This window comes from Cimex lectularius, unplaced genomic scaffold, assembly GCF_000648675.2.
Source record: "Cimex lectularius strain Harlan isolate CLEC.00 unplaced genomic scaffold, Clec_2.1 scaffold23, whole genome shotgun sequence".
NCBI classification, from domain to species: domain Eukaryota; kingdom Metazoa; phylum Arthropoda; class Insecta; order Hemiptera; family Cimicidae; genus Cimex; species Cimex lectularius.
The window spans coordinates 1,861,391-1,880,642 of NW_019392690.1; the positions used below are offsets into that span (position 1 = coordinate 1,861,391).

A 19,252-nucleotide genomic window follows, 5' to 3' on the forward strand; every position below is an offset into this window, starting at 1 on the left:
TTTTCATTCTATTAGGCTGTGTTACAGCCAACTGATTTATTTTTCAGGTGGCTTTCCTTTCGCTTTGGTTTATATTGTTCTATGAGCCAGTTTGCACTTTCGATCTTAATACTTACTAATTAATAATTTAAAAGTTTAAGAAAATATAAGTGGCACTAGCATTGCAACTGTTGAACTGTTGTCGCACTATCCTTCGACCCTGGGCCGACCTAGAGATGTATGAAGGCAACGTCTATTTCGCTAACCTTTTAATTAATTAATTAATTATGGAATTAACAGTGAAGCCATGTTTTAAGTTTAATTGGTTGGTATATTTGCTGTGTACGGAATTTCCGACCTGATGGAGTTTGATAGTGTACTCTTTTTGAAGCAAGTTTGTCTTCAGAAATAAGTCAGCTTTTTGGCAAAGATTGCTCTCTACGACTTTGTTCTAAAATAAACATAATAACGGTCTTAACAAAGCAGTAGAATGAAAGTGTCAAGGATATGAAAACGGTTGCTGCCGTGTATTTAACACGGCTCCGTCCGTAGTCCCTAATTCCTTTCTCGTTGTAATTTAACTCGACACATAAACTTTATTTAAATAACCTCTCCAGTGTTAATCAAGGCGTGTATTTTTCCACAATTACGATTTTTTTATTTTTTGTTCCAGGTCAATTTTCCAGGATATGGTCTCGATGGACACGCTGGTGACCAAGATCATGAATTTCGCCCAGCGTCTCGTAGACGCAGACCGCGCTTCTCTCTTCCTCCTCGACTCGAAGAACAAGGAGCTCTACGCCAGGATCTTCGACGTTGGCGGCAACGAATCGGAAGTCGACAGCGACAGCGGCAACAAGTCTCTCACAGACAAAGAAATCCGGTCAGTCATAGAAGCTACTTTTTTAAAATCGTTTTAACAAATGCTACTCCTTCTTCCAAAAACTGAGGCTTTGAAAAAAAAATCCGCGAATCGCTTTAATGATCCTCGGTTGATAGCAAGAACAACAGGATCGCAGATGATTATTATCGCTATTCATCGATTCACAGATCAACCAGGGCAATGCCACTTCCACTTTCAATTCCATGGTTGCTCGTTCAGACTAGGGTACAAGCCCAACTGGAAAACTGGACCTGATTGGATATGATGAAATATAAAGAATCGTCTAATTTCATTATGTTTTCAATACACTTGTGTCAAAGGGCGAAGAACAAATTTGGTTACAACGCTTTAAAAAAGTATTCGAAAACGAAGGATTGAATAATAAAATATATTCACTATAATTAAGGTTTTTAATTGCGATAAAACGTCAGTGTCACGAGCGGGATTCGAACCCACGACCTTCGGCTTGATACGCCGCTACTCGCATTTGAGCTACCGTGACTTCCTCTCGGGCACCAACTTCCCATCTCAACCCCACCTTTTGAATTTTCCCTCCTTTTTGCCATTTTTCAAACGTCGTGTAATCTATTTGATTCTCGGCAACAAATGAAATGGCCACGGAGAGCTTTAGTGAAGATATACTTCATTTTAACTTATTAAATGTTGGGTTGAGATTGGAAAATTCAAAAGGTGTGGTTGAGGTGGGAAGTTAGTGTCCGAGTGGATCGAGGTCACGATATATCAAGGGGTAGAGCAGCGGCGTATCTAGCCGAAGATCGTGGGTTCGAATCCCGCTCGTGACACTGACTTTTTTATCTCAACTAAAAACCTTAATTAATTGAATGATATTAATTGGTCAAGTGGACCAAGAAAAATAGTGAATATAATCACTATAATAAACGCCCTTTTCTCTTTCACCGCTCGGCCGATGCAAATTCCGGTTTGATTAATCAATTCTGATTTGACCTTCCAGAATCTATAGATTTTGTTACAAGAAGAATCAATTTTTGACGTTTAATTATGAAATTTGAAAACAACCGATAATAGACGTTTTCCAAGTGAAATATACTCGGTCTGCGAGTTAATGCAGTCTGATCCGTGTTGACAAATGCTTTATCTCTAACTCGACTATTCAGCAATTCTAAGAATCTGAAATAGATGAAACTGCTGACGATATTACACATTGTTCGTTGATAATTAAACACAGTGCTCAAAGTTAAACTTTATCGGGTATGCTAATGCCCTAAATTGTCCTTGGTTGTAAAAGGTGACTGAATATATTAATTGCGTGTCAAAAAATCACCATGGTTTCATTAAAAATCATTGATTTTATCAGGCTGTATAACTGCATAATTTTTTTTTTTTAAATTTGGGCTCGTAAGGATACGATTAACACACTTTCCGCTATAGTGTCCAATCTATGCCAACGGTTTTCTTAGAACATTGTTACTTTATTTTTCATAAAGAACAAAATCTTCTCAGGGGTACCAAGGTCTACCAAGGCAAGCCAATGTTGCACAAGAATAACTTCCCTCGGGACCGTATCCTTTTCCTAGCTTCTGTAGGATATATTAAGTTTTCTCTGTCTTCACTGCAAATAGTCGACGTACGTCATCTGTTAGGAGTCCCATTTTTCCAAGGTTTGAAGGTTCTGGTTGAGAGTACGTGTCCTTTATGAGACAAAGTACTAGCGTTGTCATCCACAACGGTGCGAATGTTAGAGTGGCCACTGACGATTTGAAAATAACTTGGTTTAGTAGGAAATTTAGGTGCAGGTACTTCTTGGAGTAGTAGAGATTTCTCCTTTTGCTCTTAAACTTTCGTTGTTGTGTCCTATCTCTCTTAATGGCTGTCCTGGAAGTATTTGCGAGTAGTTTGTTGAAGAGCAGAATTCTGTGATTCTTCTCAGTGGTATCGAGGTGTATCGTGCTCAAGAATGTCATTCCTAGTACCATAGATTTTTCCTAATTATTGGAAGTCAGTTGTAGGATAAGCTCTGTTACGTTTCTCTCCTCTAGACGAAATTCGTAATATGTTAACAGTCCTTTTTCGTCCGCCGCTTCATGAATGGTCATTGACGGTATGGGTTTCTGTTTAGGATGACAGGATCTGAGGATATGAGAGCAAAAGTACAGAGGTGACATTCACGAAGGTGAGCATGTGTAGAGAATGTGTCCTAAGATACTTCTTTTGGGTACCCCTGCATCTGAGCAATAACCAGCTGATAGAGGACTCACTGTCGTCTGTCGGTTCAGTACGATTTTAGAATCAGTACGTAAAAGGTAAGACTCCTACTTTTTTGCTTGAAGTCGTAGGGATTTTCTCATTTTGCACTTAATTATTAGCCTATTGTTTCCGATTACTGCTAAAGGGTTTTCTGTAAAATATTCGTTTTTTTAATAAAGTACACAATTCTAGAATTTTCCTCAGAGGTATCAAGATCTATATTGTAAAATGGCTTTCCTAAATACTATATCCTCTTCCTTGCTATTGCAGGCTATGCTTTGTTGACTAAGTCTGCTGTAGACATAGTCTATATTGATTATCTGTTAACAGTTCTATTTGGGACCGCGGTGACCTAGTGGTTAATGTGATGGTCGCTCGGCTGGTGGACCCCGCAGTCGTGGGTTCCATTCCCACCTTAGCCTTTGCTCTTTATTGGATATTATGCTATGTTCATAAGGCCACTACAAAAAAAAAATTTATAAAAAAAACACAGTCCCATTTTTTCCACCGCTTGATCAATTGATAAAGCAATGGGACAGGTTTGCCGTTTGTGGTTAGGATGGATTTTTGTAACAACAAAGGAATCGCATTGTCATCCGAAAAAAGTTGTAATATCTTCGGTGTATACTGTGTGGAGGAGGGATCCTAAGATGCTTCCTTGGGATGCACCTACATCTGTGCGATAGCCTGCTGGTGGACGACCTTCTGTCTGCTTAGTAGGATTTTAGAATCAAGTAGTATGTAAAAAAGTAGAGCTCTTTCATTTTTACTTGGATTCGTTCGGATTTCCTACTTTTGCACTTAATGCCTTTTTTCATAGGCAATTACAGGCGAGAGCCGGCTGATAGAGAGATCTGATACTCTGGATTTAGTAGGATTTTTCGGATCAGATGTTATGTTGTTGAGATCAAATGTACGGACTCGCTCTTTTTCATGGAGACGTGGAGACCTTTAGAGGCTCGCTTTTTAGGCATTATGCCTGTTACCTAGACCTCTTGATCTGAGAGCCACCTCAGCCTTCGACTATTCGTAGATCCCAATTTTTTAGGATATTGAGGCAGTTCCAGATTAAGTAAATTGGGTCGTTTGCGATAATTTTGTTCTCAAGACCTTATAAGAGTCTAGTTTTAACTGAACACATAGACAAAAAAATGGCGATATACCAAAGCGTGTTTGACGCACAACCTATTGAAGGATAGGCTGAAATTATCAGTAACCCTATTACAATTAACTCCCCAGACCACAGGAAGAAATCTTACCATTTCAAACTAGATTTGAGTTGATCTCGTACTTAAGAGAACTTAAGAGCTGCCTGACTGTAGTATTTTTGTATTATGGTAGTATTGCACTCTTGAGGTGTTTGTTATTTTTCCAAGAACACATGATTCTCTGACTGACAATTCGGTTTGAAAAATTGTTCTTGTAAGGTCGAAAGCTATGTGGTGCTCATAGTACGCCACTTGTCGTTCATTCTAGAACTTTTTGCATTTTTGAGCCATCTGTTTACCATAGAAGATCCCCAGGATTTTTACTTTGTTTTGAAACTCACGATAATAAATGTATTTACTTTGCCTCAACAATTCTAGCCGAAGTGCCGTAGACTCCTCTCACATCTAGATTGTAAGTTACACGATTTTTATCACAACCACACACACGCCTACGTCAACAAATGGTATGTGTGTGGTAGGTTATATGAGGCCATACGTACTTATCGATCTTAAATATGCAATATCTCTACAGTCACTGTGCTCTATCAGAACGTCATATCGTGAGGTAGGTCCACTTTCCAAATATGCTTCGCTGTTGCTACTGCCCCACATAAGGTGCATTTCCTGCGTCTGTTTCCGCTAAGGAGGAAGCCGGGTGTCAGGCGACTATGGTCATATCCTGGGAGCAAGGGTGTCACTATTGCTTTCACTGCTTTTAGTTTTTCGGCCATGGCAGATGAGCGGACTTACTAGTCATTCCATCACTATGTATTCAATGGCAAAAAGGAGGGAAAATTCAAGGGTTGAGATGGGAAGTTAGTGCCCGACGGGATCGAAGTCACGATAGCTCAATCGGTAGAGTAGCGGTGTATCAAGCCGAAGGTCGTGGGTTCGAATCCCGCTCGTGACTCTGACTTTTTTATCTCAACTTAAAAACCTTAATTAATTGAACTATGTATTCAGTTCGAATTGAACGTCCGGTGGGGTGTCTGGGTTAGAAGGGTGCTGGATAGCTTCTCGACGTATATTTAGTAGTGTTCTTTGTCATTAATGATGCTAATTGAATTTGTCAATTTATCGTATTCCTCGGTTATGAGTTTTTGTTTTATCTTGACCTTTTCTTAACACCTGAAAAACCCCTGTACTTGCAAACTACTCAAATTACAACCGCGATTCCTCTGAGATGATGAATGGGGTGATTTCTCATGAGTTACCCGTCCCTATTGATCTAATCTGCGGGATAGAAAATGATCAAACGAGCGAGAATATCCTGGCCAGATTCGATCGAACAGCTCCGACTCTTAGGGACAATACGATTGTACAATTTGAATAGAATATATTACCAAACGCTCCTTTTTATTCAGCAGGGGTGTCAACCCAGTGCCCTCGATTGGAACCTACATCCCTACAAATATTACTTTCCAGTTTAACGAGAACAACTATTTCGCAACTTGATATTTTTCAAAGATTATTCTAGTTTCATTTCATTCTCATGTTTTTTTCATTATTATAAAAGTATAGAACATATTTAAAGAGTAGGACAGGAAAACGTTTCGAAATTCTAGCAATTTAAACGTTGCGGATTGATAATTTTGTAAGTTTCACGGCAGGAAGCAGTGATTTGGTAAGGAAAAACTATAAACATTCAACTTTCTATGTAATTTAACGTTAATAGCTTTCAATTAATTAAGGTTTTTAGTTGAGGTAAGAATTGTAATATATTAATTGGTCAAGCGGACCACGGCGGTCTGGTGTGATGTAGGTTTCAGAAAAACATTTTCTTTATCGTGCCAACGTTTCGATCTTTATTGAGATCATCTTCAGGGCTCAAATTGTTTGTCTTCTGTGTAATTGTGCCATTCTTGCGTGTCGTGATGAGAGTGTCCAATAATGACACATCTACACAGAAGACAAACACTTTGAGCCCTGAAGATGGCAATAAAGATCGAAACGTCGGCACGATAAAAAAAATGTTTTTCTGAAACCTAATCACACCAGACCACATCTCACGATTTCTGAATATTAATAGCTTTTTTAATAAGAGTAATCATAAAAATTTCAGTCTAGTTTCTGACTTCGTTCAGCTTTGGTTGAAGGACGTAGCTTAAAATCTCAAACCAGAATTAATGTTTTTTTATGTATTTTTTGCTCCATCGATGTTATTATTTAAAATAATTTTTAAAAGGCGTGTTAAACTGAGAGAAAAATTGGCTTATCGCTTTGCAGGGAAGGCCCGACGACTGGCTCTCCCGAGGACAAGGAAATGTTGAAGAAGAGCATAAAGTATATAAACTCTTATTACTCCCTCTAACTTTCCTTGACGGCCGATCCTTTAACTGTTTAACAAAACCAGTAACGAATAGCAGGACGGCGCGAGTTGTGCATGCTAGACCAGTTTTACCGATAATCTTACACTCCTGGAAAATTTTCCTACCTCGAACTGACATTCAGCATCATCTATATTTATTAACTAATGCATGATTCGTTCAAACTGTCCGTTTAGAAAATATAGCCTTATTCAATTCCCAGGATTTTTCTCCCAATTTACATGGCTAATCGATACCAGTAGTTAATATTTTCTCGTAATTAGCAATTAAAACGCTATAACAGAATTGCATGAACTTGAAAAATTGGTTTTACCATTTAAAATTTTTTTTATACAAGCACAGAATGTTAGTTATACACTGACCGGCAAAAAATTCCATCCAATTGATTTTTTTTTTCATTTTCTCGATGAAAGAAAATTCTGTCATTAATTTCTCTCATGGTTTTTTCCAATAAACATTTGTTTATCCTATTTTTCAAATTGGGAATATCAATTAGAGGTAAACACACTTAATCCTTAATCCAAAACAAGGATATGGGTTTTTTCAATGTTTCCTTTTTACGGAATTTAAAAATTTTATTCAGTTTCATTTGAATTCTGAAGCAAGAAACTGTTCAGTTTTCATCTTTGCTTTCTTAATTTCAATTTTTAAACTTAAAAAGCTGAGGACGTTGCGCGTGGTGTGGCACTTATTGACGATGGTCGTTCCATCAGGTATGTGGCTATGGCCATCGGAGATCCCTACGAAACTCTGCGAGACGCCGTTAGACGTTTTCGAGAAGCTGGGTCATACCATAGAAGGCCCTTGTCGCCCTGGGGTAACAGAACCACATGATGACCGTTTTTTGACTTGGGAAATTTTGCGAAACCGGCACCTTACTGTTGTATTTTGTTCAAGCGATTCATCTTCTCCAGAAAGTTCGAGGTGTCCAATTTCTGAATGCACTGCTGGAGGATGATTAAATCAGTAAGGACCGATGGCTTTTTACTACATAAGACGACCAGAACACACAGAGTTCCACGGATCCCATTTGCTCGAGAACACGGCCATTGGACTTTGAATAGATTTGCTCTACGATCCCCAGATGGGCACATAAGACTGTGGGGAAGATGAAATGAAAGGTACGAAGCCATTACTTACTTCTGGACGCCCTAGATTAACAGAACCACAGGATGACAGTTTTGTGACTTTGAGAATTTTGTGAAACCGGCACCTTACTGTGGTTAAAGCGATTCAACAGTTCTAAGAAGTTCAAGGCGTCCAAATTTTTGAACGCAATGCTCGAAGAAGATTAAATCAGTATGGACTGATCGCTTAAAAGCCCGATAAGAGGACTAGAATTGACCAGAACACAATGCGTTGCAAGGCTCGCATTTGCTCGAGAACATAGTCATTGGTCTTTAGATGATTGTCTGCTATACTTTTTACAGATGAGTGTAGACTTGCTCTACAATTTCCAGATGGGACGTAAAGACATGAAGCCTGTAATTTTTCCCAGATCCAACGTTTTCAAAGTAGCACCAAATGATGGTGTGGGCGGGACTTACAATGTAGAATGGCACAGAGTTGGTTGTTGATCGTGGACGGTCTTTGATGGCCACTCGCTATGTGGATGAAATTTTGGAACATCATGCATTACCTATCCTCGATGAAATCAAAGACGATCGTATTCTAATGCACGATAATGCCCGTCCACATGTCGCTCGCATAGTACAAACGTACCTTCAACAGCATAACGTCAGGGTCTTAGCCTGGCCAGCCCGTTCTTCAGACTTGAACCCCATCCAGCATTTATGGGATAACCTCAAAAAACGAATAAGAACACGTCCATCACTACCTGATACACTCCTCGATCCTGAAAGCACTCTTCGTGAAGAATGGGCTAACCTCCAGCAAAGAGACATTTCCAGACTTTTAGAAATTATCCCGAGGCATCTTTGAGATGTAATTAAGGCAAGAGAAAGAAATACACTATATCGAAATGTTCATTGAAAATCTAAAACAAAATGAAAACCAATTTTATTATATTATAAGTGGGTGGAATTTTTTGCCTGTCAATGTATTATCTTTTGGCACGAAATCCATTAAATTTGGAAGATTATATTTCTACTTTTTCACAGTCATCTATTTGTACATGAATTGTAGATCCATTTTTTCTTAAAGTTGTTTTTTCATATAATCAGTGGTCAGCCTTTTATGATAAGGTATGTAACTTATCATACATAAACAATTATCCAAATAATTTGGTCAAAAATATCATTAGAAAAAATTTTTTCTTTTGCAATAATGTAAAAGTTGTCAATAAAAACATGGGAGATAAAGAAATAGTGGATGATTGTATTTTGGTTTCAAAAATGCAGCAGGTGTTAAAGAAGGTATAATAAAAACAATAAAAAAAACAAGCTGCAATACTGCTTAGAAGATTAATTAATCTGAATTTAAGGTATTGGTTGAGATAAAAACTCAGTGTCATTTAACTTATTAAATTCACTAGTTTTTATAGTCCGCTTGACCAAATAACATCTTTCAATTAATTACTCTGTATTTAAGGTATTGGTTGAAATAAAAAAAATTGAAAAATGGCAAAAAGGAGGGAAAATTCAAAAGGTGAGGTTGAGATGGAGAATTGGTGTCCGAGTGGATCGAAGTCACGTTAGCTCAAGTGGTAAAGCAGCGGCGTATTTAGCCAAAGGTCGTGGGTTCGAATCCCGCTTGTGACACTGACTTTTTTATTTCAACCAATACCTTAAATGCAGATTAATTAATCTTCTAAGCAGTATTGCAGCTTGTTTTTTTTATTCTTTTTATTGGTCGGTTATAGTGTTTTTTTATTGTTTTTATTGGTCGGTTATAGCCTTTGGTCAAGCGGACCACGAAAACTAGTGTACTGCTAAGAAGGTTGATGATATCAGACCATAATAAGTAGACTTTCAAGTCCATTTGATTTCAACGACCAACGACCGGTTTCAACCCACTGGGTCATTATTAGGTCCTACAATCAACATTTCTGTCAGTTTTAAATAATTCTTGTACAAAAACAGTAAATACCTTCTCCCAAATACTGTTGTATATATAATCTTTAAAATACAGACATCACAGCACTTTTATATTGTACTTCTTTTTAAAACTTAAATTTATACATCTTTCAACAGTGTCTAAATGACTGATATATCCGCGATGAGTTGTTTCTGTTCGTTAGAGGCATAATTGATCGCTAACGTCATTGCTGGACTGGAATTGAAATCTGTCATTAGATTCTTAAATTTTTATCCTGTTTCGCTTTTAAGATCTCTATCTTTTCAAACCAGTTTTCACCTTTTTCCTATTTTTAATACATGCAGTAATTCCGTGTTATCCTCAGGCTTAAAATTGTGGTTCTTGACAATGTAGTCTTTAGATTCCGATTGGGAAGGTGTTCTTTTTTCCTTCTTCGAAGTGTTCTTTCCGTTTGACCTAGGTAAATGGTATTTCAATCACATTTGATTCTGAATACACCACTACTAAAACATTAGTCCACTTTATCTTTTGGTCTGGATGAGATATCCTTTAAGGAACTCATGGAACAATGAAAGTCTATTTATTGTACCCTGATATCATCAACCTCCTAAACAGAGTATTGAACCCACTACGTCCCACCGCTATGCAACAACAAGCTGTGTTTAAAAACAATAAATATTATCGCCATATGGGTAAAATACCATTAGAGGAGGTCTCTCGTTCTTTCAGGCTTCGTGGCGGATGCTAGGGGTGGGAAAGTGTAGATAAAGCCCGACAATAGGGTGAGGATGGATCGAGAGCTTGGTGTGAAACTTTTTAAAAGCGGGATCTTATCAGTTGGTTGACGAAAATATCAGGGTGTCCTTTTTAGATGGTTAAAAAAAAAGAAAAACGTGTTTAATATTTTTTGTCTAATTTAAAATTTTTACCTTTTTTTTGTAGAAAAATTATATACGAACCGACCTATATATGCTGGGGGACCGCGGTAGCTGGGGGACCGCGGTAGCCGAGTGATTAGCATGAGAGACTCTCACGCCGCGGTCGTGGGTTCGATGCCCACCGTCGCCTCTGGCCCTTTTTTCCCGATAACCCCCAATTTGAACTTGAACACACAAGAATTCGGACCATGGCTAATATGCAAGATCATAAGGCCAATAAAAAAATTAAAAAAACCTTAGGGCTAGTTCAACTACAAAATTTCAAATACGACCCTATACATACTGACACATCATTTTAAAGGATACTTTACGCTGAAAACAGGGGTGCAATGCAATGTTAAATCGGTCAAAAAATGAAAAATTTATTGCAAAAAGTTTGAAAAAACGCATCTCTTTTTGTTTCATTGTTAATTCCAATAATTTGCTTCTTCATTAAACATTAATTGCCTTTATTGTTTATACTTTGTCATTGTTTATCAAACTCGCATTATGAGAGGATAATTTAATTCTTGGAAGTAAATAAATTTTAAAATAGTACCTATTCATTACATTCAATATTCAATTCAAAATTCATTCAAATTCGGAAGAGCACATTTTCCCGATCTATAGTTGATACGTACGACTGCTTTATGGACAGTGGTATAGCGCGTCGTTCTGTCGAATTGTACTCCCAGAAATTTTCTGTTCGCCCCAGAATAAACCACAAAAGGTTAATTTCGTGTTGTTCTCATTATGAGGAGATACAGATCAGTTGCTGTTCCTTCACCAAGAAACCGGTTACGTAATTTCGACGAGGAGCTGAATATTTTCTTGTATATTCGCGAAAATCCGCATTCCGCTGTCCGAAATGTTGGAAGGGTTATAGGTTTCTCCAAAAATAAAATTAGAGATGTACACAGGACTCTCAGTTTATCCAGGGACTTCGGGACTTTGATTATGACAGACTTTTTCAAGCCTTGCACAAATGTCGATTTGAAAGGCTGAAGAAAACATTCTTCCATACTTCTTATAGACTGATGAATCCAAGTTCACCCACACACAGATATATATCGAGCTCAAAGAGTTCGAGAATGCCTCCTAAGTCTTTTCAAAGTACTTTAGACTTTAGAAGTGACCCCAAGGCATAAATTTGGAAATCGATAGTACGAAATGATCATCAAATCTGCTCCTTCTACTGGATATTAGAACATGTAAACAGTTTATTGCCATCCTACATGTTTTGCTGAAACAACATCCTTTTTTGCGTCCTGAAAAATCATAAAAATTCAAATACGATGTGAAAAGGTTTATTAAAATTTATCCTATTTTGTTTTTACTGTATAAATAAATTTAAAAAGTGAAAATAATAAGGATCGTATTAAATGAGATTAGATTCCAGGAAAGTGGAGCAATTATTATATTATTATGTGAAAAAAAATTATATATATATATATATATCTTCATGAATCATTAATACATTATATAATTAATCTTTATGTAACGTATTGGTTGAAATAAAATAAGCCAGTGTCACGGGCGGGATTCGAACCCAGGACCTTCGGCTAAATACGCCGCTGCTCTACCACTTGAGCTATCGTCACTTCGAACCTCTTTTATTTCAACCAATACCTTACATAAAGATTAATTAATTGAAAGAAGTTATTTGGTCAATCGGACCACGAATTTATATATAACATATAACATATAACACGATATATATATAACATATTCTAAAACCATCCAAAGTACATCCTATTTTTGAGAACAAATGAAAAAAAAAATCACATATCTCTGCTATGACACGATGCTTTTTAATAGCGGATTTTAATGCTTACAAATTGGTTTTACTAGCGTGTAAAAAAAGATCATAACCATTCCAGAATCCTCATAGCATATTTTTTGCAATTGAATTTAAAATTGAAAAAAAATTATTTATCTGTTCAATTTTAAGGAGATTTTATATACTTATTTTCTTGTAATTTTTTTAATTAGTCCGTTATAAAATTCTTCGATTGCTAGGTAAAAATATTGGTAATATGAAAAGATACAAGCAGGGCATTTTCTGGCAAATTATTATTCTAAATTTTATTTATTTAGAAATCGTGAGATGCCGTCTGGTGTGAAGTAGGTTTCAGAAAAACATTTTCCTTATCGTGCCAACGTTTCGATCTTTATTGAGATCATCTTCAGGGCCTGGGATTTACAAACTTTGTTTACATATTACAATTACATTTTGGATGTGGAAAAGTGAATTTATACAATGCAAAATATATTTTATATATTCAATTTCTACTCACTCAAAGGGTTTGTCTTCTGTGTAATTGTGTCATTCTTGCGTGTCGTGTTGAGAGTGCCAGTGAGATTTTGCTATTTTGTGTTTATATATGTTGGATTTTGAAGGGGTGGGGAAATCTAAATTTTATCAAAGAATTTTAAAAAATTTTAAGAGACTACTTAAGAATTCACTTTTATGCTTTGTAAACAGAGTTATAGTCTGTTGGAGCTATTAACGTTATCCATATAACCTACTTAGAAGATTCTGAAATCTACAATTTGGCCAATTAAGTCCTGGTTAAGTCTTTTAGGTTTGCCCTTATTTTATTTTTATAATTTAAACAAAATTCAAATTATATTCTCGAACGGAAATGAGTTTTTATAATGGATTAAAGGAAATTATCGATTGGACATATTTCAATTTTGCTCCGAAGAGATTGAAAAGTTTGTATTATCGGCCAATTTTCTTTCCCCGTGGCTGGAATCTGTGAACGGTATAGAGGCAATTTCACGATGATTCGCCAATTTTAAATTCACCGATCAACGCCTAATCTACCGGGATGAGAGGTGACAAGTCGTTTTTAACCCGGGTGTTTTCGGCTGTAAAAAAATCTCCAGAACGTATTCGCCCTTTTGGGTCAGATTTTCATGCTATTCTCGGGTTTTCTAACATATTACATACCTAATGATTTATCTTTCAGAGTTTTTTTATGATTTTTTACGAGGCTTTTGTTTACATTCAACGACGCGTAGCATTCTAAGATTAAAATTCAATTTATTTTATCCTTGTGAGGAACAATTAATAAAGATAGCAAACTGCCTGGCCATGACGCTTTGTCCTCTCGATCAATAAATATTCCATCATGTTGAAAGAATAGTAAAAATCTCCCTTCTTAAACTCGTCACCCTTTGACACGAAAACAAAATGTAGTTATGAGAAAAACCATTTTTCTAAGGTAGAGTGCACACCAGAGCTATAAAATACACATCTTTAGGTCGGAAGCGATATATGATAACTGTCTTGTAAGATTCGCAACGCTCAGGTCTATAAAAAATCGTGAAGGAACGACTAAATTAGTTCATAGTGTACGATTCTGACATGTGTCGTAATATACCTGTATCACGAGTCAGACCTGCTTGTCTTTTCCTTCAGTGTCGTACGATGTTGGGAATGGTTAAGATGGAAAATTCAAAAAGTGAGGTCATTGGCTGGCATGTCTTATCGCTTCGGTACCTCACTTATCTTAGGTTAAAAATCGTGTAACTAATGTTACCACCATAATGAATAAATCGCAGACATTCAAAGAAGTTTTAGTTTATATTGGCTGTATCAAGATAAGCTAGCTGAATCCACAACGGATTAAGTTTCATCAATGTAAGCAAGTAAATCTTACCGCTAAGGTGTGGACCCGGCCTAAAACTTCATCCTGTTGGGTGTTGTGAACTAAGTGTCAGGACTACATTACACCCAAATATAATCCAAGGGGATTCGAACCCAGAATCACTAGCGTTGGAAAATTCTAATACTATTCGGCCACCGCGGTTCCTACAGATCTATGCCTAAATGACGTAACTTACAAGTACCCCAAGGTCGCTCAGTGGTTAAATGTAAGCTGCCCTTACTAAAAGTTTTTAAATTTCGTACTTACCTGTTTCATCAGGCTTTCCATCTAATTTGGCATCTACACTGAAAGCTGAAGGACGTAGGATGTCGGTAAAATATACTAAAAGTTTTTAAATTTCGAATTTACCTGTTCCAAATCAGGCTTTCCATCTAATTTGGCATCTACTCTGAAAGCTGAAGTACGTAGGATGTCGGTAAAATAATTCCTGTCCTGATGGCTTTAGTTAAAAGAACCCGTTGGGTGTTCAGTTCAATCTGAGCTGTCCTTACTAAAAGTTTTTAAGTTTCGAACTTACCTAAATACTACTCTTGTCTACTCTTGAAGATGAAGGATGTAAGATATCGGTAAAGTAATTTCTGTCCTGATGGCTTAAGATAAAAGAACCCGTTGAGTGTCTTGGACGATAGAGTAGGATCATAATACTTTTTCCACATTAAACATAAATAAAATCCAAGGGCTGTGTTGGGACTCCGACCCAGACCTACCAGCGTGGAAAAATTCTAGTGCTCGGCCATCGCGGTACCACTCATCTATGCCTAAATAATATAACTTACAAGTACACCAAGGTTTCTCAGTGGTTAAATGTAAGCTGTCCTTACTAAAAGTTTTTAAATTTCAAACTTAACTGTTCCAAATCAGGCTTTCCATCTAATTTGGCATCTACTCTGAAAGCTGAAGTACGTAGGATGTCGGTAAAATAATTCCTGTCCTGATGGCTTTAATTAAAAGAACCCATTGGGTGTCTTGGACGATAGGTTAGGATCATAATACTTTTTCCACATTAAACATAAATAAAATCCAAGGGCTGTGTTGGGACTCCGACCCAGACCTACCATCGTGGAAAAATTCTAGTGCTCGGCCACCGCGGTATACACTCATCTATGCCTAAATAATGTAACTTACAGGTACTCCAAGATTGCTCAGTGATTCAATGTGAGTTGTCCTTACTACATGTTTTTAAATTTCGAACTAACCTGTTCCAAATCAGGGTCTACTCTTGAAGATGGAGGAAGTAGGATGTCGGTAAAGTAATTCCTGTCCTGATGGCTTAAGATAAAAGAACCCGTTGGGTGTCTTGGTCGATGGGATAGAATCATATACAGTACTTTTTCCACATTAAACACAAATAAAATCCAAGGTCCGTGTCGGGATTCGAACCCAGAACCACTAGCGTGGCGAATTCTAGTAAGACGGCCTATCTACGCATCCACTACGATCCACACAGGTCCGAAGCATCCAAATGTATCACCATAATGCATAAATCACTGTCATATAACGAAGTTGTACGCCATATATTCACTGTAAACAAATCAATGATATAACTTACAAGTCCCCAAGTTTGATAAATCCTCAGCGGAATCTGTGGCTGCACTTGTTCTATGTTCGCTATGCCCTTTATTACGTAAGATTTCTGTCTAATGAATTGTTTTGTACAATGTTTCGGCTGTCGATCGAAGACCCATTCTGAAACGGTTATATCTTTCCTAACGTAGACATACTTGGATCCTTCCTCTCTATATACATAACCTCCTCTCCTTCATATCTTCTGTATTTTCCCTTAAACCTTGCTGTTACCCATGTCATACATGTCTCCAACCTCAGAATTCCCTTTTTTTCCTTTTTCCGCCGAGCTACTTCCAAATTTAAGCGCCTTTTGTTTGATTACCTCTTATCCTTACGACCTTGTTTTGTATATAAATTGACAGCTTTATCAAGTCTGAATATTTGAAATTACGTAGTATTCACAATTAATTATTCAAATGTTCCTTATGACAGAGAATAAAGTTTATTTTTCATTTCCCTTTGTATTTTTCAAGCTTATAGATCTCATCAACTATTTTTTAGCGTTTTCTTTCTCAACCTTTTTCCGTCTTCTTCTCAGGAATTATCTCATGCGGAGTGCCATGCCGTTGTAAATTAATGATAAAAGATGATAACTAGGAGTGAAAACGAAGTCTGAACGCGAAAATAATAAAAGAATTGTTTAGGGTACGAGTATGAGTCAGAGACAAATAAATAAAAGGACTTTATACTGGATTGTTTGTTGTTGGCCATGACAACGTAAGATCATTTGGTTGGCAAAATTGTTGCACTTTGTCTAAATCTGTAAATTCAACCACGGTATCGCCTCGCATTTGAACTTGATTTTTTTTGGTTGAATAAGGATTTTAAAAATACTTTCCTCCACTTCGACCTATATTGGAAACGCTATAAATTATAACCAACCATACATTAGAAAGTGCACTTTTGACTATGAGATTAGCATTTTCCTCGGTGCCTCTGCGCGCACCTCTTTTGGCATGAAAATTGCTTTCCCTGTAGTCTGTACCCCACGGGCTAATGCTTCACATTCACAAGGATATGTGACGATGTCTCTGGTTCATCTTGATAATGTCGCCATGCTACTGTCTCTACTTTGCCCATCTTCTTTAGATGGTTGTTAAGAGGGCGACATTGAGGCCTATAACCTTCTTCAAATCCTGCCTTCTGAGGGAGAATAGTTTCTTCGCATTCATTTTCGAAATATTTAAAAATCTTTTATCCTAATACCTGCTTTTGTCCAGTGTTTGAGTTTTTCTTTTTCAAGCCATTTTTCCAGTTACAAGTTGAGTACACACTCCGATGCACCTAGCTGTAGTTCTGGTCCCATGGTTGAGAGAGCTCCCTTTTTTTGGCTGGTTGGTCAGCCTGTTCATTTTCCTTCATGTCCCGGAACTCACTTTAAGGTCATCTTGTGTTCCCCAGAGCCATTAGGCAAGCATTAAGCATTAATCATTAAGCACTCCCAGACAACTTTAGAGTTGAAAGCATTCGCATTCAGTGCCGTTATAATAGCTTACTGGCTATAAATCTGTCCACCTTTCATATTTTACTTTATTAACTCATGTGCACATTGTGTATTGCATGGATGTTGGAAAATTGTTGGGATTAGTCCAAGAGGCTTTCCTATGGTATAGCCCTTTTACCACTACATCTACTCTATGTTCCATCTTCCATCCACCGTTTACCATATTAGGGCTCTTTCCTGAAACTTGAGTCTACATTCTTAGAAAAGTGTCTAGCAACTATGACCACTTGCTAGGGGCCTGTCAAAATTAAGTCCTTTTTCGCTTATTTTGTCAAGTACCATCCCATTTATTTTAAATCTCTTCAGAATTTTGTGGTGGCTCCTCCCTATATCTGATATCTGGCTTTATTATTTTCTTGTACCTCAGGAGCCCGTTGGCACTCTCAAAAACCACCTTTTTTACATAAATATGTAAAGATGGCCATTCACGATCACTCCAAATGGAACCGCGCCAAGCCGTACAGCTCCATTTGGAGTGCCTGAAATTTGAGGGGCATTCACGACCGCTCCACAGCCGAACGTCAACCAGTGAATTACCTTCTCAAAATGGATGACGATTTCTTGTGCTACTCTTCTGTTTATTTACATATTAAAAACAAAAAATCGAAGAGAAAATGGTGTAAGAAGTGGCTCCTGAACAGAAGCCGTAATACCCACATCAATTTGAACTTTCCCTTGAACCCGCTGATTGGAGGAACTATTTAAGGATGGATGAAACGTCTTATTTATTCATTATATTTAGTGTTCNTAAACAATTTTTGTAAATCCCAGGCCCTGAAGATGATCTCAATAAAGATCGAAACGTTGGCACGATAAAGAAAATGTTTTTCTGAAATCTACATCACACCAGACCGCATCTCACGATTTCTAAATAAACGTTAGATTAAATAGTATATTTTACTATTTTCAATGGCATAAAATCCATTTTTAAATAAACCGTTAAAAGAAATGGATAAATTAGGTAGGTAGCATTAACTTATTTTCATCCAGGCATATTTATGTGTTGACTGTTGTTTGTGTAGTCCTAAATTGTAGTAATTGAACTTAAAGCGATGAATTTTCTTATGTTGTTCTTTTTTTTATAGAATTGGAAATAAAATGCTTGGATTACATGAACCATTGGACTGCAGGATGAACTTCCCAGGTGTTCTGGACTTACGGACAGGGAAAGCAGGGAGTGATGGCTGGTCATCACCAAAGAGCGAGTGCTCAATTTCTCCTCCTCTGCCTATGAACGTTGTCTCTCCGACGATGGCCATAACACAGAGGGTTCTGGAGGCGGCGAACACACCCCAAGGGACTAGGCCTTTCAAGGCGTACCCCAAAGACCCGCTGTCCCTCTCGTCCTCGAACAATGAAGCCTACGTTCAATTCCGGCAACAGATGCTCGCCCAGGTACGGAGCAGCAAGTGCGCCAAGAAGAGGCCAAACAGCCCCCAGCAACCTTCGTCCAGCGGCGGTGAGACAGATGACAAAGACGCAGCCTACTGGGAGAGAAGGCGAAAAAACAACGAAGCTGCCAAAAGGTCGCGCGATGCCCGTAGAGCCAAGGAGGACGAGATCGCCATCCGCGCTGCCTTCCTCGAACAAGAGAACCTCAGGCTAAAATACCAAGTCGCCGCCTTAAGCGATGAAACCGCTAAACTCCGTTGCATGCTTTACAAAACCGAACATAATCTTATATAACACTAACTTTTTAATTGTACTATAAAAATGTAAATATTGTTTTATCATAAATGTAATTCAGAGAGAAAAGTCTGATGTTGTACAAAAATCCATTGCGTATTCTGCTCAGTGATGGCCAACAAATCTTAGTTTTAAGGTTGTAAATTTTAAATATATAATTAATTAAAATTCGTATTTATTTTAAGAGCATTGTGTGATTTTTATCAAACTTTTTTTAACTAAAAAGTATAAATTTTTATTATGAAACTTCTCACATATATACTACATGTATTTTTTTTACCA

The 19,252-nt window shown here is 37.3% G+C and overlaps 2 protein-coding genes across 2 annotated transcripts in view; both read left to right on the forward strand.

Moving 5' to 3' along the window:
* LOC106661441 (probable 3',5'-cyclic phosphodiesterase pde-5) overlaps positions 1–19,252 on the forward strand; it is a 257,518-nt gene that overhangs the window by 214,805 nt on the left and 23,461 nt on the right. Inside the window, exons 10-11 of the mRNA XM_024225891.1 lie at positions 653–862; positions 6,523–6,579. Of these exons, the coding sequence (XP_024081659.1) occupies positions 653–862; positions 6,523–6,579 (267 nt within the window). The remainder of the gene's footprint in view (positions 1–652; positions 863–6,522; positions 6,580–19,252) is intronic.
* LOC106661201 (cell death specification protein 2-like) lies at positions 18,343–19,184 on the forward strand. The gene has a single exon (XM_014384459.1). It carries the CDS (start codon positions 18,383–18,385, stop codon positions 18,968–18,970), a length of 588 nt encoding a protein of 195 aa, XP_014239945.1. The 5' UTR covers positions 18,343–18,382; the 3' UTR covers positions 18,971–19,184.

Coding starts and splice junctions, on each gene's coding strand:
- LOC106661201 (XM_014384459.1), top strand. CDS start 18,383: ATGCTTGGATTACATGAACCATTGGACTGCAGGATGAACTTCCCAGGT.